Source organism: Girardinichthys multiradiatus, chromosome 20 (assembly GCF_021462225.1).
Source record: "Girardinichthys multiradiatus isolate DD_20200921_A chromosome 20, DD_fGirMul_XY1, whole genome shotgun sequence".
Lineage (NCBI taxonomy): Eukaryota > Metazoa > Chordata > Actinopteri > Cyprinodontiformes > Goodeidae > Girardinichthys > Girardinichthys multiradiatus.
This window is the reverse complement of record NC_061812.1, coordinates 5,353,815-5,381,605: the sequence shown is the minus strand read 5'-3', so window position 1 is coordinate 5,381,605 and position 27,791 is coordinate 5,353,815. Positions and strand designations below refer to the sequence as shown.

Here is a 27,791-nt window from a genome sequence, read left to right as displayed (position 1 = left end):
GGGGCTTCAGTGGACAAATTGATATAGACAAAAACAAATTCATATGTGTTGAAAGTGCTTTTTATTGAGGATGGAGCAGTTGGTAGCACTGTTGCCTTGCAGCAAGATGGTCCGGGGTTCAAATCCTGGCCTGGGTCCTTCCTGCATGGAGTTTGCATGTTCTCCCTGTGCATGCATGGGTTCTCTCCTGGTACTCTGGCTTCCTCCCAGAGTCCAAGAACATAACTGTTATGCTATTGGTATCTCTAAATTGTGTTTAGGTATGAGTGTGTTTGTGTTTCCGGGTTACCCTGTGAAAGGCTTTTAACCTGGATCCTGCCTGTTGGCCAATGACCGCTGGAGACTGGCACCAGCCCCCCTCCATACCTGCAAGGTCAAGTGGGTGTAGACAATGACAACCTGATAGTGTTGTAAGCTGTAACAGACCCACTGAATGCATCACATGTTTGTAACAGTTCAAATGTCTTACTATTATTGGTTTATTTATCCTATTACTTATCCAATATGGGGCAAAGTAGCAAAAGCTGTGAAAACCCACACAGTTGCAACACACCTGCAGCTCTTATATTATAGTAGAGTTATGGATAAAATTCAGAGCTAAACCAAATGGTCAGTACCTTTAACAGACCCTGTAAATCCATCAGTGGTAATGGGCCAGTCTGGGTCATGTTTCCTAGGCCAGTTGTCTGCAACTGGGACCAGATGTTCAATGTGTTCAGTAATACAGGCGCTTCAGACGGCTAGGTCTGAAATTTCCTTCAATTATTCCAAACCTGTAGAACAGAACCGAGTAATAGTCTGGAAAATATCTGGGTCCTGAAAGGACTGGAGTTTGATGAGTATATATATATATATATATATATATATATATATTGTGGAGGCATTAAGCTGTGTTTGAATAGATTAAAAGTGTTATTATTGTGTTTACCATTATAAGATGAATTCTTTCTTCTGTGCATAAGGAAATAGGCCTGTCTGGAAACAGATTACATCAGGGAAAAGTTCTTGACGAGAGGAAAAGACTAATGGGTTTGTTATTGCAGGAAATCTTGTGATGCCTTGACTCTGCCAGGTCAACGTGACATTAGAAGTTTTGCATTGAGATGAGTAATGAGAATGTTGTTATAAACTGTCACATAGGCCAATCTGATGTTCTGATGAACTTCTAATGTCACGTTGACCTGGCAGAGTCAAGGCATCACAAGATTTCCTGCAATAACAAACCCATTAGTCTTTTCCTCTCGTCAAGAACTTTTCCCTGATGTAATCTGTTTCCAGACAGGCCTATTTCCTTATGCACAGAAGAAAGAATTCATCTTATAATGGTAAACACAATAATAACACTTTTAATCTATTCAAACACAGCTTTATGCCTCCACATATTCCCCCCTTAATTAGGTTTTTAAGCTAATTAACAGCTGAGAGAGGTCTTACATTCATATTGTAAATATCCTGTGAATATATGTGATGTAGTTAAGTGATTAAATAAATAAAAATATGAACGATTATGTAAGGTAGTGAAGATACTTTATGTACAAAATTAATAAGCAACCCTAAATGATTGTTCTTGTTAAGGTCTGAAATTTAGGGTTCAACTAATTAATTAAGATCCTATTTAAAGTTCCTATGCGCACATTATTTTAACTGTGTTAGACTATGATAAACTAAACCTATTCACTAATTAGACCAAATCCGGCTACTCTGCCGCTCTTCCCAAAAGTCTCCTTCAGGAACACATCTCATCAACTCACCCATGGAAACATCTATGTCAGTCAAACTCCCAAGCTTACGTATCGATGAAGGGAACCTTCAGGTCGGCTTAGGGCACACCAGTCGAAAAACCCACCCGTCCTAAAAGGCGAGGGAAAACGTCCGGAGGCCATAGAGAAATCTCATTCTCGGCCAATCTGAACGAGAGATCTCTGTTTTGAATCTAAAATGTATCATTATCATCTATTTTAAGGACCTTTCATACTAATCAGGTCCTGGTTCATCATTCCTATTCACCACAATATTTGTAACAGAAAACATTGACCATGTTGAAACTCTGGAGCTGAATATCACTAGAATGGATGCTCCCATTCTATCAGAGAGCATAAACAGCTTGAAACAATTCAGAACATTAAAACGACATAAAGACAAACTTGAAGTTATAACAGAAAATAGAAAAACATCAGTAAAATTCCCAGCAGAAAAACAGTGTAGTTCAGTCTCTGTCCTTGGTCTTCCTGCAACATTTTGTAGTCTCTTTAGATTGGTTCTTTACAACTTTATTGTTCTGCATCGCATTTATCCTGGTTCAGGGTCGCACAAAATCTTAAATAACACTTTTAATCTATTCAAACACTGCTTTATGCCTCCACAATATATATATCTTTTAGCTGATGTACTTTTTTGAAGTATTACAGATTGACCTTTATAATTCAGCTTGCCTTTTCTTTGTTACTTTGATATTTCAGACTGGATTACGGTGCCGAGAGCTAACGTACATTCAGACAAATCCCCCTTGATTGAAGGGGAGTTATTTAAGATTAGAGGCTCTCAGATGCAGCTACTTTAGAGTTCAGAACCCAGTGTCCCTCTTATTCAGAAACAGAAGGATCAGGGATAAAATTACAGTGTTACCCAACACAAGCAATATGCATTACGTTCATGTTCACCGTGCAGACAGAACCTCGGGCACAGCTAAGTCCCAGACAACAGGTACTGATTACAAAATGAGTTCACTTCACATTTGTTCTTTCTGCCCTCACTTTCGCTTCACGAACATCTTTAATGTAACTTAGAGGTGTGTCTGAGTAAAGAAAGCAAGCGATGAGACTTTTTCTTCTTCTGTCTTTTAGGGACAGCATTAAACATTGTGGACAGAGATGAGAAAAGTGCGTTTTTGTTCGGATTGAGGTTTCGTGCTTGCGTGACTGACTCAGTTTAGTTTGAATTTACTTTTATATCGTATTCATCAACTTGTCAAGAACTTGGACATTTGTTATAGACCACAGCTGCTTGCTGATTTTGATCAGGATGAAGCTGAGGTTGCTGTTAACCCGTAAAGAGCCATTTGTTTTGTTACTTTCCTGCTAACTTCAGTATAGCATTGCTTCAGCTCTTGTAAGGGAGGACATATGTTTTGTAAGAACTTACATATTAAGATATATCAAGATTAAAGATAAACTGAAGTCGGCACAGATGTGAAGCCGAAACATGATTGTTCTGTTTTCCACTTGCATCAAATTATTTAAACATCTCTGAGGTTCTCATCTCTTCAGCTCTTCCCACCAGGCTTTAGGTCTGGGAACTGACCTAAATCAAGGAGAAAGTTTGTGTCTATGGAACCATTTCTGTATTGCTTTTCTATATGTTTTGGATCATTATCCTTGACACAGACCCAATGAAAACCCAGGCAACGTTTTGCATACAAATATTTTGTGGAGTTTATGAACCATGTACTCCAACCAGGTTCCCAGGGTGAGGTGTTTTTTGCAGAAAAGCTCAGTTTTAGTCCAGTGTGACCAGCATAATGTTCCAGGTGATATCCCAGTAGAGTTTAGCTCCTCCTCGTTTACATTTATAATGTCAGGACAGAAAAGCCTTTGTAATGCCATGCTTTATAAACAACCAGTACGTTTATAGATAGTGACTAATGCTTGTTATGGATACTTGGTGACCCCAAGATGCTCCTCTTTGCTGGAGCCTTTAAGTTTTGGAGATCCTTTTACTTCCCTTAACATCTTGACGCTGAGTGGAAGATAATCTTGAGTCCTCATCCAGCCGAAGAGCAAGTGGCTCTAAGAAACTGACCCCTGTGTCACACACAGGGGTCATGCCATTAAAACAGGAAGTCATAAACTAAAAGTTCAGAGAAACTCTGATGAACTTTACCTAAAGTCTTATTTACAGAAATGCTTCAGTTACCTATATTTTAAATGAATCCTTAGGGCTGCCAGTAATTGTGTCACTGGAGATTTTGTGAAAACATATATTTATATTTCCTAAAGTATAATTTTTATTTTCTCTGCTGAATAAAAGTGGAGGTTAGAATTTTCCAAATTTTCTTGCCGTGTCAGATAATAATACTCCAATTAAAGGTGAATTTATTCCTAGGGTTTTTATACATAATACAGAGATGCCAGTAAATGAATATGCAAAAATGTAATGGAAACATTTGTTTCTCTCCAGCTCCATCTCCATCTTGTCTTAGTGCCATCAGACCATACATCACAGTAGATCTTACTGCCGTGCTGAAAACCATATTGCCTTTCTGTGGGATGCATTAAAAGACTTGGAATCAGAGCAGAGCTACATTTCGTAGAACAAACGGGGCTAATCATGACCCAGCTCTTGTTATTTGATAATGTATGGCTCATTCTCCACTTCAAACTTAGATCCTTATGTGAAGAATTTGGTTGTATGTTGGAGCTGGCAGATAGAAAATGGCTCTGTGGTGGGTTTTTTGGACCAGAGCCGGGTAATAGGAACAGACAAAGATGGGGGCCTCTCATCAATATAGTGTGGAGTAAAAAAGGTTTTAGGATATTAGTTTTATGATTCAGGCAACTTTATTTTCCTCATTCGACAAAAAAGAAAAAAGACCAACCTGAGTTCAAACCTGCACAAACAAGTGAACCATGCAGCGTCTCAACCCACTTTTGTTATATATTATTACGCTTTCACTATATTAACAGAAAGATGTATGAGCCCCTTCATTAAGGTTTTGTTTCCTGATGTTTCGTCCTGGCAGTACCCCGAGCATTGGATCATGTTCTTATCAGCGGGACCCAACAGTTGGTTCCTCTGTTCCTGTAGGCGCCCGCATGGCTCCATACCATTTAAAACTACATGTTGATTTATCATCTGTGTACAGTTCTGTGCTTTTCCTCTCTTCCACCGCAACATGTGGTTCTGAGTATGACTCTGTTGCAGGGAGTCAAACGGATTGAGAGGATAACGCCGCCATTTTTTGGAAAATCCTCGTACTTTTTTTCCTTGTTTACTAAGTTCTTGTCCTTTTGGGCTCTTGCTTGGATATAATCTGGATTTAAAAGGTCAGCTTGGGTTATCTCTCTAACCGCTTATGGTATTTATGCTCTCTGACTGCAACAAATTGCGATAAACAACAATTTTTATCTGTTTGTATGAAATGAGCAGATATTGCTGTTGCTCTTCCAAGCGTTTTGGATTGATTTTCCATGTTGCCTAACATGATGTAAAGACTAAAACTTGATTAAAACTCAGACCTTTCCTAGATGATGACGACGACAGCTCTCTGTATTTCTTGCCTCTGTATGTATGGTTGCAGTTTAACAAAAGATTATCTGACTGCATTTTGCCAACAGAGAAACCCAAAGAAATTCCGAATTCAGGGCAGGTTAACTGGTTTAACAGCAGGTCGGACATGTGCAGCTCCAGAGAAGAAAGATATTTTTCAGGGGAAGTGGTGGTAGAAACAGTAAGTGAAGCTCAGTAAGTGATTCATGCGGGAATTTAGGGACATATTCTGGTCAAAACAACAGTTGCAACAGGAAGCATTACTGCTTTGTTGGGCTACAGTCTTACAAAGAGCTTAATCTTTTCATTCATCTCAACACAAAGAGTTTGCAAAACAGACCCATTCTGCTACGTTCACAGCTCTTGTTCACACATGTTTTTTCAGATTTCCGGAGAGAAAATACTTTCCAAAGTGGAGATTGTTAAAAAATTCTTCACACATTCTCATTGTCACTTTCTGCAGCAACAATAAAGCTGTTTTTATCAGTTTCTCCACACCTCAGACTCACTTTGTGCTCAATGTGATTTGATTAAACTTCAAACTGAGAAGTTAAGAAATGGACATAGAAACATGAACTTTGGGAATATCTCGTTGTTCCAGCTCTGTTTTAGACACACTCAGGATGTTCTTCCTTTGGATGTGTTGGTGTCAAAAACACATGAGATAGCATCGCTATTTTACAAGTCTGGGGTCCAAACTAGGCATGGCCCGGTTACAGGTATCAAGGTATACAACGGATTTAAAAAGCAAAACTTTCAAAACAACTAGTATGTTTCAGTAATTCTAACCCTAGAAATAATGTTAACCAAGTGCCAGGTGTTTTACCTCTGTAAAGAGCTTAGAGTTAAGCATCACTCTCCCTCTAGTACATTGCTGGTCAGCTGGCTGCAATATTTACTAGGTGCAGAATTCATATTGTGGCACGGGTAACAGTCGATTCAGCTCTTGCTATCCAACAATGTCCAACCATGAATTGTTGCTATGTTATAGTAATGTGTTGAAATGTTCTGCATGGATGTGTGTATTTCATTATATGTTTTATATCTGTAAGATATGACACTTTTATTAAGTGTAAAGCAGTCAGTGTACAGCTTGTATAACAGTGTAAATTTGCTGTCTCCTTTAAAATAACTCAAAACAAAGCTATTAATGTCTAAACCACTGGCAAAAAAAGGGAGTACACCCCTAAGTGAACATTGTGTCATTATTTTGCATGGTCTATTTTCCAGCGCTGCCTGAAATCTCTTGGGCTTGGAGCTCAGGTTGCCAGTAGCAGTAACCACTGGAAGAACCTGTTTAATATAGTCTCTGTCAGATTTACATCCACGTAAACTTTCTGGTTGCATAAAGTGAGCCAGGTGAGTCATTAACCCAAGAAAGCACAAGAACGCAGGTACAGGAAGATGACTCAAGATATTCTAACTGTACAGAACAGCTTACTCAGAATGTAAACACAGACTAAAATAACCCACAAAGGCTCTTAATTCGTCATCAGTGTACCGTATAAAATACAAACAATTGGCCCAGCAACTGCAACGAGGGACAGATTCGGAGCACAAAGACGTCAGGGAGAGATGAGACATTAAGGAGAGAAGACGGGAATGGATTTTGTGTCCGAGAGTTGAAAAGAGATGGTTGGACGTAAACACTGATGCTATCTGGTTGGATAAACTCATCATCACCATCGATTTCTGACCGCTGACATTTTCTTCTTTAATGCTGCAAGGGTGGGAATCCATGAGTTTTTTATTTGAGAAGGAAAGTTTAAAACAAGAAACAAAATTGTTTCTGAATCCCATAATGCGTCACTAAAAGCAAAACCTTGGTCCTACCTTAAAGGAAGTTAAACATGACATGTTGTTCTTATTTTTAAAGAGGAAAAAAAACATCAGGGTTGTTCTCCACAGAAAGTGATCTACAGTCATTCAAATCTGATTCTTTTTAAACTGTAGCCCTTCCAATGTCCAACCCAACTCATTACACATGAGATGCATGCATTCACCCTGAGTTATGATGTATGGGAAATTCTGATAAAAATATGTAAGAAGGTCAGACCCCTGCAGTTAGATCTTGAGTCCCCGGGTAACCTCACGGTGCACTGGAGGTTGATGCAGAGCGTTAAAAGCTGCCTCTTAAAAGGTGCAGCCAAAAGATTTCCATCAAAGCAACAATACATCACCGAAATCATTTTGTTGACACTCGATCTGGAGGCTCCTCCATCAAATAATGGATGAGTTCCCAAAAATCCTCCCAAAAACGTCCCTGGACCACAATCTGAGGCTAGAACACACCTGGGATACATCAACAAAGCCCAAAACATGTTTTCTTCCTAACATTTGAAGAGTTGGAGAAAAACATTTACCATAAGATTTGACCTTTATTTTTACTAGGGCAATTTTAGAGGATAATATAATATTCTTGTTATAATTTTATGTGTTAAATTCTGTTATTATTATTTGGGAAATAATTGATGTTCAGTTCTCAGGTCCTAATCTGGGTCAGATACGATGCCAACAAAGCTTAGCTATCTCCATGGGAAACAATAATACCACCCTTTCTGTTTTCATACAGTTTATGAGGGAAACATAACATTAAGGTGCCGCTAACTAAATGCAAGGGATCTTTATCTTCAGTGTGAATAGTCAATAATAGCAGGAGTTTTGTCAGTTTGCCGCTCTGAAGCTTACGGGCGTATGGCCATACAAAGCCAAGACAGAAAGACATCAGCAATGGTCTTGGTAAGGCAACAGCTGCTGCCAATCAATCAGGGAAGGGTTAAAAGGACATTTCCAACTTAAAGTCCAAACTTTCTGAAGGTGTGTGTTAACACAAGATCGCGCCCCCCAGTAACCATAAACCAGGGTGGTATTATTGTTTCCCATGGAGATAGCTAAGCAGGACCTGATCCCGTCTGTGGTTAGGCTGCTTTATTATGGGGGGGGGGGGGGGGGGGATTAATAATCAAAATAATTTTAGCAGGATTTACATCATAATTATTTAAAACGATAATTCAGTCAACTGTACACCAGGGTGTACCTCACCTCTTGGCCAAAGACTGCTGACCCCTCGGTAGGGAGTGAGATGGTAATAGCAGGATGAGGAATAGGTGGATCGATGCAGACTCTGGTCCGGTCTTGTTGTGAACAAAGGTCCATCAGGGTTCTCAGCATCCCCTTGGATCGTGACCAAAACAACAAGATCTTGGATGGAAGCAGCTGAACTGAGCTACTTCCATGGGGTGCCTGGAGTCAACTTTACAGATAGGATGTGGAGTAAAAGTAACTATCCCAACAATATGGTCCGTTTCTGGGGTTTGCAAACATCGTCAATTAAAGGTTATTGATTGGATTAATTGGCTGCATGGTGGTGAAGTTGGTAACACTGTTGCCTTGCAGCAAGAAGGTCCTAGGTTCAATTCCCAGCCTGGGGTCTTTCTGCATGGAGTTTGCATGTTCTCCCTGTGCATGCGTGGGTTCTCACCGGGTACTCCGGCTTCCTCCCACAGTCCAAAGACATGCCTGTTAGGTTAATTGGTCACTCTAAATTGCCCTTAGGTGTGTGAATGAGTGTGTGCATGGTTGTTTGTGTGTTGCCCTGTGATGGACTGGCGACCTGTCCAGGGTGTGCCCCGCCTCTCGCCCATAGACTGCTGGAGATAGGCACCAGCTTCCCCGTGACCCACTATGGAATAAGCGGTAGAGACTGACTGACTGATTGGATTAAGTGCCAATCCCTACTGAAGAGCATAATATGTACCAGTGGAAAAAAGTTCTGTTACCTCCACCTCCTGGCCCCAGATAACAGCATGATGATGAGGGACCAACCAGTTACTTTTTGCTTCGTTTTGTTTAAAACAGCGACTTATCTCCCTGTCAGATAGTTGTTTTGGAAAAATATGCTTTTCATTTTCGATTTTGCTGAACTTACTGGAAGAAAGATACAGACTGCTGATAGCTGCTCCGGGGATCAGACTGATCCATTTTAACGCAAAAGAAGGATTGCAGGAAAACTAATTCAAAGCAGATCATGTAGCTCTGACACAAAGTCTTTGGGAAAGCTGGTGAGTGTTTTAAGAAACTGAGAGATGAGGACAAATGCAATAATTTATTGTTTATTTAAGTAACTTCAGAATGTCACTAAACAATGCTGATAATGCTAGACCAAACACAGTTTACCCGAGGGTAGATGATAACTATAAAAACAAAAGAAAAATGTCGGTGAAGAGAAAAATATTTGTTTCACTTCTAATTTTTCCCTTTGCTGTTTTATCTCCTTACCTGTCAGAAAGAAGACAGAATAAAAAAGGAGGACTTGGAAGAAAGGAGGAGAGAAAACGACTGCAACTCTTCGCCAGCAGCCGCTCATTCATCTCACCTAAGGCAACAGCAGACAGCAGCAGAGGGCCCGGAGGTCCCTGAACCAGATCCAGATGAGCAGTCGGAGCACATGTTGGTCTGCTGACAGCAGAAACCCGTGACCCGCTGAGCATTTTGTTTTCCTGCAGCCTGTACAATATAAAAATCAGAAAAATGGAGAAAAAGTACCTCCTGTATAGACTATTTTTTTGTTTATTCCCATAATGTGTGAATAAATGATCCTGTATTTGTTTTAGAAAACCTTTTACAAAAACCAAAGTAGGATTTGTTAAGTCATGTTCTACTCGAGCTGCTCTGATCAAAAATTATATTTAATTTGCTTTTCGTAAGTCAAACAATGTATGTCTCTGCATTTTATACATCGAATTAAAGACCAGCGGAAGTACTGCAGCAAGCTCTGCATTTTATACCCACAGCAGACATGTTTGATTTTTAGGTCAGGGTTGATGAGGATCCTTCTGACTTTCCAAACTGGAAACTTAACCTCTGGAGGTTTCCCAGCTGTTATTGTCCAACTTGGAACCTTTAAATTCTGAACATTAATGGGCAAAAGTGCAAATAGCCTCTAAAAAAGATGAAGTGTTTTTGAGGGGTTAAAATTTTCAAAAACCTAATTTTGAATTTGTTATACTTCTTAATTTCTGAGGTTAAAATTTCCTTCTGATGATTTTCCTGTCGAATGTCCAGCAAACTCTTCTAAATCTGGATAGAAATAATTTCTGCAAGTTCTTTGGTGAGTTAAATGTATCAGATTATTTCTGAAGGCAAAAAGAAAATGTGGTTTCATCTAAAGTACCAGGAACTATTTGATATTGTTTAATATCTACATTTCTGTTTTATTCCCTCCAAGTTTGGGCAAAGCTGGAGGAAAAAGGAGGATTTCTGATGCATCGTATTACTTTTTCAAAATAGGGTAAACAGAGTAAGAAACACTGCATGTTTAGTCAAAACTATCTCACAGTTTATTCTTCATTTGTCTGTTAAAAGGAATTCCTGCAGAGTTTGCATCTAAATCTCGGATCGGAAACATGAAGTTGACAAATGATTTTTCTGATATTGCCCAGGTGAAGCTTGCGTGACACAAGATGTAAGTTTTCTTTCTTTATTTCCCAAAGTGAATAAAACCTGTTTTTCTTTTCTTCCGCTGCTTATTTATCACCTTTTTAATGGGAAACGATTGCACCACATGGATCTATCACTCAGTAAATGTTTGTTTGGATTTTAGATTTCTTCACACGTTTTTCTGAGTTCAGATGTGCAGAAAGACACAAACTTCATCCCAGGAGTTTATCTGTCAGATTAAATCAAGCTCCTCATGTTCTAAACATTTGTTTGGTGTTATTTGTTTACAGCAATTATTTAGTTTTATTTCACTGTATAACCAAGCCGCAATCCATGATCTTCAAATCCAAAAAACAGATAATCGGTGCAGCAGTTCTGAACTTCAACCCGCTGAGGGTGGAAGCTGCGTAGCTGGTCGGTTGGTTCTGTTTTTGATGCTGCAGAATCTTTTGCCTGATTCAAACAGTAAATGGAGAGCTTGTGATGAGTCTCTATGATGCGTGCTTCATTGCAGCTGTAGGACAGAGGATAGCAAAACTCCAATTGCTTCCTCAGCTCCCCTCACTATCCTTCCCAGGGCAATCACTCCTTTTTATCTATTAAAAAAAATAAATGTGTACCATTTTCCTCCTACTTTAGTAGTACATGGGTTAAAGCGGTGTGAATGCTTTTGCAATTCCCTATAGGTAAAGATTGAAGAATTAGTTGCTGTTTCTTTACTTCCACTCATGCCTAAAGGATCTGGTTCTTCATCGTCAAATCTTACCCATTTCAACGCATAGTTTGTGTTTTGTCCTTCTCCTCATGAGACCAGAACGCCCAGCTGCAGGTTAGAACACTCTGAAAATCACCAAACCTGAACTTTAATTACTACAGCAGCAGCAGAAAAAGGCTGTCCACATGAATTGAATGATCTACGACAGAAAAAGAGAACTTGAAAGTAATCTTTTATTGCACAATAAAAGATCACACATACCATGTTTTGACTTGTCAGATTGGTCCACATGGGAATATAGAGCGCTATAGATACAAATAAGAACCAAAAAGATAAAAACCCCTTCCATGTGATTTATTTATGAGAGTTATGATGGGTTTGCAGCGTGAGGATCAGACACTTTGTCCACATCTATGACCTTTGAAGCTACGTTGCACTTTGCTCAGCATTGCGGTAGATTTTCATAACTTGGCTGTGAGGTGGGTGGATTCAGACACACTGGTTGAAGGCGATGAAGTTCCCACTTAAAATCACCAGAACCTGCAGTTTTTCCAACCCAAATCTTTATTTGAAACTGTATTTATCCCCCTGACTGCAGCCACTGTGGAGATGTTATGGTGGAGCCGTTTGTTATAATCTCTGGCCTTAAGGTCAACCTCTGAGAAACAAACAGGCACAATAAATGACAAAACTATTTCTACTTGGGTTTACTTGGGTAACATTTACACTGGAAGATTAAAACGAATCCAAATCGGGAAAACATTTCAGTCTGTCCTGTTGATTAGGCAAAAAATGCTTGCATTTGTCCGCCGACTTTATAAAACAAACTATTAGAAGTTCTACAGGGAAGAAACAGAAAAACCCAATAAGACAAATATTTGAAGGTTTTCATCTGATTTCTTTGGAGTTTCTCAATGTGAGATTTCCCAGATTTCATCCCTTTGTAAGCCAAAGCAAGAGAGTAAGGGTCAGATATCCAAGTCAGGGTCACTGGAAACTGCAAACATTCAAAAAGCAAACTGAAAACTGAGCAGCAGAGAGATGCTAGAAGGAAGCTGGAGTAGGGCACTGTGTGCAGCTGGAGGTTGGATGAGAGAACCCACCACCTGCCTTCTCATAAATCTGTCTGTTTAAATCATATATTTTACTTCAAGTTGTCGATTCTACAACTGGATCTACTTCTGGGTGTGGATCATCTTTATCTTCAAACAAAATATTTGGACATGCATATTTTGGGGCCTAAATGTTGGTAGTGCATACCAATCCCAAACTGGATTGTAAATCTTCAGAAAACAAAGCATAATGACTGGATATTTCCAGCGTGGTTGCTTCTATAATCAGATCATCAGCGGGCGAAGGCAACAAAGAAAAGCAGATCAGTTTAATTTCCATGTGAACCAAAATGTTTCTGTATTTCAGGGACGTTCCAGAGTAACAAAAACAGCCATCAATCAGTCGTGAGACAACAATGTAAAGACAAGAACTGTACAATAAATACATCATTTCAGATCAGTTTTACATGTTGAGGTGACTTCAATGAAAGAAATTAACACTGTTAAAGAAAGCACGCGGCCGCACTCGAGTCCGTTTCAAGTCTTCACGCGAGAACAGGTGACAGGAAGTGATGCGCAGCCACAGCCGCCGGGAGTTACGTTTACAGAAACGAAAACCAAACGCAATCAAACACTCAGCTAGGATAGAAACAGAACCGACAACAAGGCATCGAGCAGTGAAGGAATGCTTTGAGGTTGAACCGCCAACCTGCGAAGGATATTCAGAGATCTTCCAACCTGCATCGCTCATCTGGAACGTTTTACTGCTATGAGGAAACTAAAAATCTAAACTTTTATATTCTCACTTCTTTCTCTACATGTTTTCAAACCAACAGAGATCCAGTGATCCGTCTGACTTTCTGCTTTATCCTTTTCCAGTCACGATAAATTTGATCTCGCGCCTTTTCTGCCACACAACTTGTTTCCGGACTGCTGTTGTGAATCGAAACAAGTTGTGAATTCGGGAGCTGAATTTAACCTGAAGCACGATTTTCAATTTGAAGCGTTCTTGTGTGGAGTAGTTCTGAGTAGTTCGTATCTTACCAGCAGTAAACATTTGATCTTAGGGTAGAACTTGATGGGCTAATATGTTGCATGATGCAAGTTCACTCTCAAGAAGAACTACTGATAAGTTCAGTTCTGAGAGATTAAAATTGAATTGATCCATGTTCGTAGTTCCTATTGATTACAGCTCTATAGATCATGTCACTCAGGTAGATGTCAGTAAATTAGATCATGTTCAGATGAGACTCGTTTGTCTGACTAAATGAACCCTTTAACCTTTAAGCAGGTATTAAACATACTTTTAATTAAGCCCAGATTTCTGTAATAAAATGTTTCTTTATTGATATGATGTATCCTGATTTTAAATGCCGTGTTTTCATTGGCTGGAAGCAGAAAATCATGGTTAACAGAAATAACGGCTCGAAAACATCCATCTGTGTGGAATTAATCTAATTTATGCTAATATGATCTAATAATAATGTGTTTCACTTAGTGATGAAGAAACTGAAATAAATGAACTTTGCAATAATAATTCAATTTACTGAGACGCACCTGTTGATTATTTGCAACCTGGACTTTTCCAGAATTCTCTCCTGTTATCACAATTTATGGTTAAATTCTTAGTAAAGCTGCTCTCATTGACGCAAATGTCTGGCTTTAGAAAGGAAAACACCGACATTTAAAGCCTAGCACGGTTGGTCCATTTTTGATCAAATCCTGGTTGGTTGAATACAGCAGCTGTAAAAATGTTCAACCCTGTAGATTAATCATCTCTGTTGCTATGCTGGCTACAGTTTCCTGACAGATGAGAGAAAATCAGAAAGCTGAACCTTCGTTGCTCTCCTCGTATCTGTTGTAGTCGTATCCCACCCTTTCGACAACCCTGCCTGCAGCAGGCTCTCACACCATACCAGAACCAGGGTACACACGCAGCTTGGCATAATCTATGTTTATCATTATTAGGGAATGAGCTTTCAGTTTACATTACTTTTAATGTGAAAGGAGAACAGCTGTTAACAGTTGGGTTTGACCTACTGCAGCTGATTATTCTGTTGAAACCATAATTTCCTGATAAAACTGATAAACTAATGGCATAGATGTACTAGTAACCCCTTAATAACACTGTCTCTAGCAGCTTTCTTTTCACTCAGGCAAACTGAAAATGGACCACCACACACAATCGGACCTTTGATTCGTCGCTTTACTTTCTTTTCAGTTATAAAACTTGCAGAGTAAACGGCTTTGCATACAGTTACTAGTTACTGGTTTCTCAAATGAGCAATGTCTACGTCCTTCCACTAACAAGCTAATTCCAACGCAACTACAGAATATACTAAAAACCTTATCTTGTGTCAAATTAGATACCCTGGATCTTTATCTCCTGGGAAATAAGACAATAACTGTTTGAGGAGGTTTATACAAAGAAAGAACTGAGAGACACAACAACAACTGGCCAAGGCGGCTTATACATTTATGCTCGGTAAACTTAGCAACATAGATGTTATTTGGTTGAGAATATAAAAACTATGTGGTGCAAAGTTTACGAAGAGAAATAAATGATAGAACATTTTAATTTGGCTTCTTACAAACATGTTTTACTTTGAGTTGTTTGGCCATGTGGCCGTTACCTAGACTCCTTCATGAGAAGAAAGCTCTGTCTGCCATCTACTGCAGGTAAGATACTGACTGCTCAGAACTACTCCACACAATCCCACTTAAAACAGAAGAGTTGAGTCAATCTGTGTAAAAATAGCTTATCTGTTGGTGCAAAATCTGCTAGACTGAGACACCCTCCCTTTCACTACCAGCATTAACCATCTCATATTAAAATCCCACATCACTATGGAAACGGGACGAAATGTGCAAGTGATGCCCACACCAGGGAAAGTGTTTTAACTAACTTTAGAGGCACTGATACGCAAATGCTTGTGCTTTCAGGGACGACTGATTGCTTTTTAAGAGTTAATGTGGTGAATTAAAATCTGTGGTACCTTCCAGTACTGTTGGCTGTGCTCACTGGCAGACAGGAGACGAACCCAAAAACGCCACCTTACAGAGAGGTGTAACAAACCATCCATACAAAAGATACTAGCTAAAAATAAGGCCTTTTACTTCGAAGAATACGATGAAACTGAGAGGAAGAATGTCAAATTTGGTGAAAGTTTGGCAAAAAAAAGAAAAATATAATAAATTATATGGAGCCACAGACCTGTGACAAGGCAACAACTATGGATTTTCTTTCTCAACAAGAAAATGTGACCTTCCAGGACAAGACACGGCAAAAAGTGTGCGCATGCATGCACACATCCAAACTTTCTCCTATCCCACACGCTCACACGCCATAACGGAAAACGATCCAGGTTTCACAGGATGAAAACCAAAGAACATGAACGTGATTCATATGGAACACCGTCGACAGAAATGTTTCCACCCAGTTGTGAAAATCAGAGCAAAACCAGCAACTTGCATCCTTTTAATGTACAGTACAGTCCGTTTGATTCCACCCCCTCGGTGGAAACAAGAGGAAAGAAATACATGGAGCACTTAAAAAAAGACAGCAATGTACAGCGATAGATTTACAGATGAAATATTACATGTGTGAACCGCTATCTGAGGAAACAGCGAGGCGCTCAGTCATCCTTTTATCTGTTTCATCCTCTCTTCTTTTTCTAAAATCTCAACTCAGAGCTGCAGATCATGATTCAAGTCATGTTGCACTTTTCCCAATGATTTCAGGAGAAAAACCCAACCTATTGACACGTCTAAAACTGCCTCCTGCTGCCCCCTGCTGGCCGAACTGATTGGACTGGACTGCTTTAAGGGGAGAAAGAAGTCTGTGGCTGAGTTGAAGAACTATGTGATCCAAAACAAATCCGATGATTGTTCTTTGCTTTTGGTGAAAAATGAAAAAGCAGGAGTTAACCTGCGCTCTGCTCAGCCTTTCATGCTCGTTCCATCCTGCTCTCTTCTCCTTATAGTTGAAGGCAGGAGTTACGGCAGCAGTGGACCATTAAAAATGATCAAATTAATAATTAATAAGTAAGACGGCGTCCAAAACAACATCATTAAATTTAAGGGGCAGACTTTTAGTGTTATGTCGCATTCTATTATATCTGGTAGCTATAAAACTGAGAGGAAAATCAGTTTTAATTTGCTTTGGCTGCACTTTTAAATTCACAAAAATTTGCTTTTGATTGAAAAACTCAGGATTAGGGTATTCAGAAGAAGTTCATTCTTCCTTTTTCTGCAGTGAAATTGTTTCGATGAATCTGGAAGTGAATTTATTCCAGATGAATTCAGATGGCAGTTTTTTTCGAAGTATTGCACAAGTTGTAAAGGAATTACAGGAGAGCGCAGCAACCATTTCGGATCACTTTGAGCTTGAAACGGCATCAGGACCACCAAAGCCGCTCCCTTTCTTTGCTCTTCGGATCACTCAGTCATTCCTCATGCTTTCAGACTCGACGCTCCTGAATCCGTTTTGATGCAGAACGAGATTATTTAACTCTACTCGTTTTCTTTTTGTTTACAGTGGAGTGGAGAGGGTGGGCGGGGTTTCTGGTATATAAACATGAGCAAGTTGAATTTAATCATCATTATCATCATAATAAAAGTCTTTACATGGACGTTGACTTACAGACTCGGCACAAACTTTACACTGCTGCACAGCTGAGGAGAGAGCAGCATCGGAGGAGACGGGAGGAGAGGAAAGGAGGTGCTTCTTAGCCTCTACTCCACCTCTCGCTCCTCACTGTTCTTTTTGTCCACCTCGTCTCCCGTCTCCTCCGACCCTTCCTCCTTCTCCTCGGCTGCAGCTTTTTCATTGTGGTTATTGGAGTCCGGTTCCTGGCATTCTGAAGACCCATCCTCTGCGATTCCCCACCCGACCTGGTTCTCCTCGGTTGGAGCGGTCCCCAGCTCAGAAGCGAAGACAAAGGGAATGATTGAGGAGGCGGCAGGTTGTGAGCCAGCGCTGGCTGTAACTGTACTTTCTCTTTCCTCCTCACCTCCAGCTGCCACCTTCCCTTTCTCCCTCTCCTCATCCTCCCGCAACCTTTTCCTTCTCCTCTTGGGACTGCCTGGCGAGCCGTCGGCGGCGCCGCCCGGAGGCACGGCTGGCAGCGTCATGATGCTGCCGTGAGGGAGGAACATGTGCGGGTACAGCAGGCCGTGGGACATGCCCGGGATCAGGAAGGGGTTAAAGGTGTGATGGTTCCCGGCGGCCCCGAGATGGACTCTGCTGGTGGAGGTGATGACAGCTGCCGCCTCCCCCGCCATGGGTCGTTTGGCGCCATCTGTTGCTGCTGTCTCCTTGTCGCCGCCTGGCGCAGAACAGGAGATGCTCTCTCGATCTGCTGTGGTCGTGGAGGACGGACTGGCCTCCTCAGATGCTGCGGTCGTCGTGGTGACATTCACAGCAGATGCAGAAGCTGAGGAAGAGGGTGAGGCGGAGGAGGAACTGGGGTGAGGGGGAGGTGGAGCGTGTGCCATCATTGTGCCGACGCTGAACAGGGCATGATGAGGGATCGCAGCACTGTGAGGGTGCGGGATGCCGTGCAGCATCATGGGTAACATGCTCAAACCGTTCTTTGCATCTTCAGCCGACGATCCGGCGCTTCCTGCAGACACAGCTGCAGGGAATCCATGTGGGAATCCTGCAGCCATGATCCCAGAGATAGGTATTCCGGGAATTGCACCACGAAGGTTCTGCAAGGTCACTATGGAGTCCATGCTGCCGATTAAGCCGCCGTTCATGTAGAGCGGGGGGCCGAGGCCGGTGGAAGAGGAATCCGAAACAGAGAGGAGGGGCTTAGGCATCTCACTGCGAGGCCGGCGTCCACGTCGACGCGAACCTGGATCCCTGTTGACTGGTTCCGTCAGTATACGAGAGAACTTTCCCTCAGGAAGGAAACCCTGGAGCAGGAGAGCAACACAATGAGTGGAGTTACAGTTACTGGGACTAAGAGCTGTAAATATATGCATCAGTAAAAGAATTCATGAGGCTCACAGAGTGTTTGACCACCTCGGCCCAGTCTGGGGCAACAAAGTACTCCGAGTTGGCATCAAGCCACCTGGAAAGCTCCTTTATAGCCGGAGCCATGGCACCACCAAGCTGCAGGACAGAGAGGAAACAATAAACACATGAAACTGAAAACGGATGATTCCTGTTTTTCTTTTTACTTTTACTACAAACAGCATAAAGACCAAAAAATGTCTGACGTGTTACAAAGTTCCATTAAAAGTGCGCTCTCGCCTCAAGGATTACCACCTGGTTGTATTTTGTCTCATTCTTCCTGCTAACAGAATCTAGAAACTAAAAATGTGGCAACATTTGTCATTCTCCAACCGAGGAAGGGCGAGTCCAGCAGCTGTACACTCTTCTTCCTCAAACCTCCACCTCCTCTTTAGAAAGTGTCTAAATAAAATGTCGTTTTCCGTTGTCCTGGTTGAAAAAACGCATGGACAAACCTCTGCTGGACTTTTCAGCCTTAATGCTGCCATCAGTGGAAATAAACGTTTGCCAAGGGCACTGACACAGCGCCAAGCCCTAACAGGGCCACTCCATCAGTTGGCTCCATGTCTTCCAGCAGAGATTTGGAGTATTGATCTGGTTGACTAGAACCTACGCTTCCATCGTATAAAGGTCCATCCCAGATGCCACTGAGCTCAACAGAACACTTTCATTTTAAACAGTGAAGTCAGTTTGTGGTTCCTGATGCAGCACCATCTGAGGGAGCTGAGATCCTGGCTGCCCAACGTTTCGATTGCTTCAAATGTTCTTTAACATTCTGCACTGTAAGGATAGAAAAATACAAATCCCTTCTAAACGTTCTCTGAGGAACCTTGTTTATAATCAATGATTTTCTTGTTGCTCCTCAGAAACTCAGCGTTTCTCGGACACTGCTCCAGGATCACGGCCGGATCTTTAAACTCATCAGTAGCCCTAAACTGACGCTGTCACAGTGTTTATGTGTTGCTGCCTGAAATACAGGATTGGATGCACACTGAGATAAAACATTAAATATCTCCGCTTTATACTGACCATTCTTCCATTTTCTAATTTCAGGTTGTAAATGTCAACTTCCAAGCTGAAGATGTTTTAGGGTTAGACTGAGATGTTTGTGTGTGTTTGTGTTAACTACCCTCCGTCCTGTTCCTCGGTGGACAACAGGGACCCTCTCCTCCCCCGTCAGAGTGTTAATATCCAGCTTGGTTGGATCTTTGCATCGATGCCGCCTCTGTTTGGGACGCTCCACAAAGCCATGTAGAAGACTTGCTCCAGACTGAACAGCAAAAAGGAAATAGGGAAGAGGAGGATGAAGAGGCACAATGATTAAAAACCTCCTTTTCTCCATATTCTGAGTCCTAGAATCAGAGTCATTTGAAGGTTTTAGGTAAATTGGCTCGTTAAGTCGTGATAAGACTGCATCATTATATCACTGTTAACATCTAGTCCAACATGTTTGAGGTCTGAGGCTCACTCTGGTGGTCTGCAGGTCCACAGGTCTCAGACAAAATCAGGTAATACTGGAATATTTAACAACTGGAAAAATATAAATTTATGCATCAACCGTGTCAAAGATAATGCACATCAGCAGACCCCACAGAGCTTTTCATGCCATCAAGATAAGTGAGGCAGGATAGTTTTGAGGGAAATGTACGCTTGACCTTAAATGCGGGTACTGACCACAGTTCCTCTGGTGAAGAATAGAAAAACAGCAACTAACATGCAAGGAACCAGTCCAACAACAGGCAGTGGCTCCAAACCACCGCTGGAACCTTCTTGGTTAAAAAACAAGCAACTTTTTTATTTTTTTATTTAGCAAATGAAAAAAATTGCAATGGTTCCAACTAATTTTTTCAATTAGTTTCCTTTTAATTAAGGATGTAATCAAAGGTAAAAAAAAAAAAAAAAATGTAATAAAAACAAGAGTATGATGTTAAATAGGTATGGAGTCAAGGCTTTTGAAGTGACTGGTATCAAAATCCCTGATAAAATTCGACTCTTAATTACTGCTGTTGTCTACCGTCTGTGAACATGTCAGCCAAAGCCCCGGGTGCCTCTATTTGTGGGCAAAGCTTTCAAAAACCATGCAATAGGCCAAGCATGTTGTAACAAATCTAAGATCATCCCTGAAGCTGCTGTCACAGCATCTCCTCTCTAGCCTGGTAAACTGGCAACATACGTGCTACACAGGTATAAACGTGGGGAAATGAAAGGGATTTAATGGACCATTAATTTCTGTTAGCTTTTTAATGTATGTCTGTTTCTTTTTATGCACTCCTGTTCAGAATAGTGCATGTGTATTGAGATCAAGGGTGTGGAAATCACAGTGTTCTGTTCCACTAAGGGGACGTTATGCCTGCCGTGACGTCACCATCTAATTCTATTCATTTAGTTTTTATATGTAAGGATCCAATCACCGTCTCTAAATAAAATGTCAATACTCAATTGGCCCTAAAAGTTGTTGCATCATTATTATCAGAAATAACCAGTAGTTTGTCAGATTGTAGCATATTGTATCCCAAGGTGATCAAACTGTAGGCAACAGTGTTGTGACACAATGTCTGAGCGTTACTTTCCTCAGACATCGTGTCGTCCTACATAATTAACATGAAAGGCAGATATACAATGGTTTGACAGGGTTTTCACCCTTTACAATAATGTGATGTGATCTGTGTTGAGAAAACTGCACATTTTACAGAATCCGAAAAGTCCTACAATCATTATTCAGGAGACGTTTTGGAACAATATAATTAACTGGAACTTCTAGGAAATATGCTAATGCTATATTATCAACAGGTCATATCAAATCAGAGAGGAAACATGCTGAGGTTAACTGAGAACATCAGCAAAACGCTCCTCCTGAAAACGTAATCAGGAGGAGCGAGACAGACGTGAGTTTGTTGAAGACTAGCTGTTTGTGCTGGGTCCCATATATTTTTAGAAAAAAACTAATAAAAGTGTTGCCTGTTTCAGGTGACGAGTCAAGACATTTAAGCTTTTTAAAAGTAGTTACCTCAATGTTGGAGCAGGTATAGAGACTCACCTGCAGAAACTCTTGTTAGGACAAAATATCTGCCACCACAGACAGGAGAGACTGCATCATTGGAAATGTTGATGAGCGAGTTAGGTGTAGTTTCAATAAAATGTGGTATTTTTTAAGGAATTCAAAGCTAATATAACAAAGCATCAGATTGGGATGGAGTATCGACAAATGCTTATTCTTAAATGACTCAGATTAAATTGATCTACGATCTCTGTGCTCTGCAAGTAATAATCTCTCCTGAAGAAAAATGACATCTATTCATGACCTGGAACATGAACACAGCCATTAGCTCAATAAAATTGTGGATACCCTGGCACCATTAAAAACACACACCGTTTTCTTCACTCACTCTGCCCCCTGGTATACATAAGAACTACACAATATTCAGACATTCTTTACCCTGCCAGTATCATCCAGTCTGCTGAAGAAATCATTCAAGACCTTTGAGTTTTTCATATTTCGATTCCTCATTTTCTGTCAAATATCTTGGAAAAAACAGCATCCTCACAGGTTCACAATCATCTGTCTTATAACGATCTGGTTTCCATTCATCACACAGCACAGAAACAGCTCTGGTAAAATCACGAATGACCTTTTAATGACAGCAGATTCTGGACTTTTTCTCTATTCCCATTCTTTTTAACCTGACTGCAGCTTTCGACACCACCTCACACCATAGCCTTTTTAACCTTCTAGCTTCTCTTGGTTTTACTAATACAGTTCTCTTTTGGTTCACATCATAAATATGTGGTTGTAAACCATTATGTTCAGTTAAAGAACCATCAATCCCCACAATAGTCATTTAGAAGGGGTATGTTGAAAACGAGAGGCCCCAGGGCTCCATCCTGGGGCCTCTCCTTTTCAACATCTGGCTTCTCTCTTTATTCAATTCCACTGTTATGCAGATGACACCCAGCTCTATCTTTTTACCAGGCTTGTCTCCACACTCCTTTCCCCTATAGATATTTAAATTTCAGTGCAAATATAACAAAATTCCTTCGTGTTGATTTCTAAATCTGGCAGCTTTTCTTTTTATTTCAATAATCCAGTTATTCTTCCTTCCTGATAGGTTAAAAGTCTAATTGATAAGACTCTCTCCTTCCCTACCCACACAAATACCATCACACGGTTTGCTAACAGACACCTCCTCAATTTGAAGTTTGGTGATTTAAAGTCCTGTCTTTTTATTTGGTTTTAGAGAAGAGAACATGTCAACATTAAAGCTCTGTCGTGTTGCTCTGTGGGAAAATCTTTAGCAACACTGATAGTATCTGAAATTGAACAGTGCAGTTACTCTATTCAGGTGACCATAAACCATAGCAGGAAATGACGGGGAATCAATCCAATAAGGAAAGAACATTTGCAAAACACCCTGATAATCATTTAAAATAAGTGTACTAATTATGAATAGTTCTGATCAGAGGATGGGCAAACTTTTAAAGAGAGACTGTAACATGGATCCACTTAACTTAAACAAAAACGTGTGTGTTCTTGAAATCTACAATATGTAAATTTCACCTGAAGCAACAAAAAGGGACGTACGTGAGCGAAGGCAGGCAGATCCATGCTGTAGCCAGGATTCTGTCTCAGCCACTCAATCAGGCCTTTGCTGGCCGCTTCTCTGTCGATGGCTACGATCTCTGGCTGAGGAGGGGTCTGGGTGGGAGTAGGAGTGGAGGAGGAGGAGGGCGTGGGAGGGCCTGCAGGTCTGTCTGACGGAGATGGGGACGGTGAGGAGGTGGAAGAGGAGACAGAGGAGTGGCTGATGGCCTCAACACGAGCCTGTAGATGGACACAGAGATACAGATATTTAAATGCTGCCAAGGGTGAAGATTCTCCTTTAAAATCCGATTTTTTCATTTGCCCTGTTTCTCCTCAGGATGTCCTGAGGGAAGTGTCTCTCTCTCTGTCACACTAAAGGTTTTCTACCTGTTCTGACGCTGAGCCCCGCCTCCTTCCACCCACCTGTGTCTCAGGGAGATGCAGTCCTCGGCTCTTGGCGAACTCGGAGTACAGAGCCTCCACGTTTCTCCTTCTCCCTCTTCTCCTCCTCAGTGAATCATCTCCCCTCAGGCTCCCATTGACTATCTGTCCTGTGACAGGGTGGATGAGTCCTGCCTGCAGTATCCCAGACATGTCGATTCCCACGGAGCCAGGCAGTGGAGCTGTGATGGGAGGAAGCGGAGGCAGCTTGTGACTGCTTCCAGCTCTGGCGTTATGGTGGCTGATTCCAGCTGCTTCATTCGTCCCCACGCTGCTTGTGGGGCTAATTTCGGCAGTGGATTTAGTTAGATCTATTGCTGCTTCCTGCCAACCATTCAGCATGGCCCCCGTGCGGTGAGAGGGAGGAGCCACCACCGGCACCTTCTCTTCAGTGGAGCTGCTGGTGGCGGTGGTGCTGGTGTGGCTCGGAGATGCAGATTTCCCAGCTAAAATCTTAGCAGCTGCTGCAGCCGCAGCAGCTTCGTAGTCGAAGGACCTGCGACCTCCTGCTCGTTTGAGCTCAGGGAGGAAGGGAGGAGCCACGAGCCTCTCCTGCAAGAGAGGCAAGGAGGTGAGGCGCCAAGCTCCGCGCCCACATGCGCCGCCCCGCGGCACGTACTGTCAGGGTGGACAGGGTGGGTGAGACAAGGATGGGAGAGAGATGATGGCTTTGGTTAAACATACATATGGACTGAGACACAACACAGGGGCTCCTGTGGATTCAGACCTGGGTAAGATTTAAAACAGTTTTAATTGTGTGCACGAATCTGGGCGGTTTGAAAGCTGCATCAGGTGTTTGTGTTAGGCCATGCACTGCTTCACAGACACTTATCTAAATAAACTTCACAGGGTTCATTTCATCTCCAAACACAAAGTAAGTCCTATTTAGGACAAATGCATTTCAAATTATTCAAAGATTATTCAAAATAAACTGTAATTATAACCAATTCTGTCTAATTAGAGCCAATTAAACAGTCAATTAGTGATATTGGTTTCTTTTTCTTCCCCCCCCCCCAGTCATTTTAAATAAATAATAATCCAGACTGATCCCACTGTTTTAAAATATAAACAATCCAAATCACTTTATTTATTATAATAAAGTAGTGTTTAAGACATGTAATACCCGAAAATATTCATTTAATTCCAAATAATCTATTCAGATTGTGTCCATTGTTCACCAGTTAACAGTCCAGTTCAAGCCGAATTTATTCCCAGTCACGCCAGTTAATTCCAAATAAAGTAAGCCTAAAACTAGCCAACTGGAATAGAACTCGTTCAGAGTAAAGTCCAGTTTAACACCATTTTAATCCAGTTTGAACCAGTTCATGAAAAAAACAATAATCCAGTTCAATGAATTAAAATAGGAAGTGTTCATTTTTACAACGGTTCTAATCTGGTCTAAATGTTCAGTTCATTTGAAATGACTACAGTCCATTTCATGTAGACGACCTAATTTAGGTGTGATGTGGTCCAAACCCTTTAAAGTTCCTACAGTTTCATTTACCTCGACTCCATCACGATTCAACCTAATTTGTTCTCAATCAAACCAATTCGTTTTTAACAACTACAGTCCAGTTTACATTTAAAATCAATTCTGATCCCATTCATACTGGATCAAAATGGTCCAATTCCTTTTCTTCGAATGAATTATTAAAGACTTCTTAATCCTTATATTCATTTCAACAAACGTGGTCTGATTCAGTAATTAATGCCCAGTTTATTTAAATGGTACCGCACATTTGTTTTTAAGATAAATTAAATCTAATTAGGGCTCTTAGATCTGGTTTCTTTAAGAGCATCAACTATAACCAGATTCACAATGTTATTTTTGGAACATTTGTATGATTTACTATAATCATCTACCCAAGACTAATATCCGCATATAATAAAACCAGTACACGATACAAAATGAGCAACAAAGCAACAGTGCTGCAGGAGGTCTCTGAAACAACCAGAGTAACTTAAACACAGCAAATAACTTATTTGTGCCCATTTCATTTAAAGTGTCTGGCAACAGTATTCATCTACCGTGAACACTTCCACATTTTGTTTCCACAACAACAAACCTCAATGATTTAATTGGGATTTTGTGTGACAGATTAGCAAGAAGTGGTTCATAATTGTAAAGGGTAACTAAAATTCTACAAGTTTAATTTCAATTTTTACATAAACACTCTGAAAAGTGTGGAAAGCATTTAAACGAATCCTTTGTAGAACCACCTCCCACTGCAGTTACAGCTGCAGGTCTTTTGGCCCATGTCTCCACCAGCCTTCAAGACCTACAGACGGAGATTTTGTGCCCATTCTTTTCTACAAAACCTATCAAGCTCAGTCAGAATGGATGAAGAGCATCAATGAACATCAATTTTCAAGTCATCCAATAGATTTTCAATTTGATTTAGGATTGGACTTTGACTAGGCCATTCTAACATACGATCGGGATTTGACCTAAACCATTTCATTGTAGCTCTGGCTGGATCTTCAGGCTCGTTGTCCTGCTGAAAGGTGAACCTCCGCCTCAGTCTCTAGTCTTTTACCGCCTCTAACAGGTTTTCCACCAGGCTTGTCCTGTATTTAGCTCCATCCATCTTCCCCATCAACTATGCGCAGCTTTCCAGCATCCCAAAGCATGATGCTGCTACCACCATGTTTCACAGCTAGGATGGTGTCTTCAGTTTTCTGCCACATACACAATGTTTTTTGCTGTGTCTCATAAATGGTTGTGGGAAGATGCAAACATGACCTGCAGCTCCTCCAAAGTGGCTACTTGTCCTATTAATTCTCTCCTTGCTCTGCCTGTCAGTTCGTGGTAGGTTTGCAGTTGAAGTGGGGTAAATACAAATTAATGCCACAGTTTTTTATTAGTGAAAAATGTTGACAACTATACGTCCTTTTTACTTTCATATTTTAGTGACACGCTACTTAGTGTCCATCTGTCACAATAAATCCTACTAAAATACATTGACATTCGTAGTTTTAACAAGACACAAAATCTAAGCGGTATGAATACATTTGACAAGCACTATACATGGAGTCACATTATATATGATAGTTCTGTGGATCCTCTAGATTTGAATTTTTGAGGCAACAAAATTAAATGTTGAATTCTTTCTTTCCTGAAGGTTTACTCGCAGATCGTCTGCAGGCAGTTTGACTACAAGCACTTCTGGGGACAAAAACTGGACAAAACATGTGTGAGCCATGGTATGAAAGACAGATACATGTAGACAGGTGATAGATATGTAAAAATGGGAAGAATATATGAATTCACTGGTTTATACAGAAGCTCTCACCTTGGGTAGTCTTGTGAGAAGTGGAGGGACGGAAAACCCTAGTCCAGAACTGGCCTGCTGGACCCGAGGCTGGCCTGGGATGGTGCCAGAAGCTGTTGTGGGGAGGAAACCAGTTCGGTGATGGCGGTGCTGGGCTAAGCTGTTAGCCAGACACGAATTAGCTGCCAAGGAGCCCAGTGAGTCATACTGCTCACTTGACGAAGGCCATTTTCCCTTCAGGATGGCGTGGCAGATGCTGTCCAGGCGGTTGATAATAACTCTGTCCTACAGGGGTGGATCCAAAAGATTTTGTTTGTGTTCGTAGTGAAAACTAAAAATATTTTCAAATGCAAGCAACCTCAGAAAACTGAAGCAGAGCAACACAGAAAAACAAAATATTGGAATGCATCGATATGAAAATTTGGGCGAATATCGATATTAATATTGCTTTTATGGCCGATAACCACCTACCATTCTAACACCGTGAAAAAAACGACCTCGCCGCTGACATCGCGTCTCTCAGTTAAACACCCCACAATCCCCTGCTACATCACCATCACTGTCACATCACTGTCACATGACCAAACAAATGGCCAACTCCCCCCCCCCCCCCCCCCCCCTCCAGTAAACAATTTTCTCCAGTAAAACCAGCTAAACTGATCAGACCAATAACAATATGTTAAAAGATTATCGGCTGATACTGATGTTAATGTCGATATACATATACAACTTTAATATTAGAAGCCTACAAACATATTTAAAAGGGAAAACAGTACCTTTGGCCACTCTGAGAAGGAGTACAAAGCTTTTTCCTGCAGCAGCTGAGCGATGGTTGGCTCCCTGCTCTCATGCAGGCTGTCAGGAATCTCACACATGGAAGCAGGAGCTGCAAATCTTGGACTGCCAGGATATCCTTCCACCACAGGCACTACTGAGGACAGCAGACAAGCATGCACCCATCTGCCTTCAACGACATCAAAGCCTCTGTGTAATTGGGATACAACTGAGA

The 27,791-nt window shown here is 41.1% G+C and overlaps 2 protein-coding genes across 7 annotated transcripts in view; one reads left to right on the top strand and one right to left on the bottom strand.

Moving 5' to 3' along the window:
* rspo4 (R-spondin 4) overlaps positions 1-10,967 on the top strand; it is a 51,706-nt gene extending 40,739 nt beyond the window's left edge. The window contains exon 5 of one of the 2 annotated variants that reach the window (XM_047347821.1): positions 9,555-10,967. In XM_047347821.1, the coding sequence (XP_047203777.1) occupies positions 9,555-9,727 (173 nt within the window). In that variant the 3' untranslated portion in view covers positions 9,728-10,967. Of the gene's footprint in view, positions 1-9,550 lie in introns of both variants that reach the window. The other variant, XM_047347822.1, reaches the window with a different exon arrangement.
* Positions 10,968-11,638: 671 nt separating this feature from the next.
* chd6 (chromodomain helicase DNA binding protein 6) overlaps positions 11,639-27,791 on the bottom strand; it is a 93,315-nt gene continuing 77,162 nt past the window's right edge. For 2 of the 5 annotated variants that reach the window (XM_047347815.1, XM_047347816.1), the window contains exons 39-45: positions 27,559-27,713; positions 26,804-27,067; positions 23,493-24,128; positions 23,070-23,309; positions 19,620-19,760; positions 18,485-18,589; positions 11,639-18,390 (exon numbers count right to left, since the gene is read on the bottom strand). In XM_047347815.1, coding sequence (XP_047203771.1) covers positions 17,206-18,390; positions 18,485-18,589; positions 19,620-19,760; positions 23,070-23,309; positions 23,493-24,128; positions 26,804-27,067; positions 27,559-27,713 — 2,726 coding nt within the window. In that variant the 3' untranslated portion in view covers positions 11,639-17,205. The remainder of the gene's footprint in view (positions 18,391-18,484; positions 18,590-19,619; positions 19,761-23,069; positions 23,310-23,492; positions 24,129-26,803; positions 27,068-27,558; positions 27,714-27,791) is intronic. The other 3 variants (XM_047347819.1, XM_047347818.1, XM_047347820.1) reach the window with 3 other exon arrangements.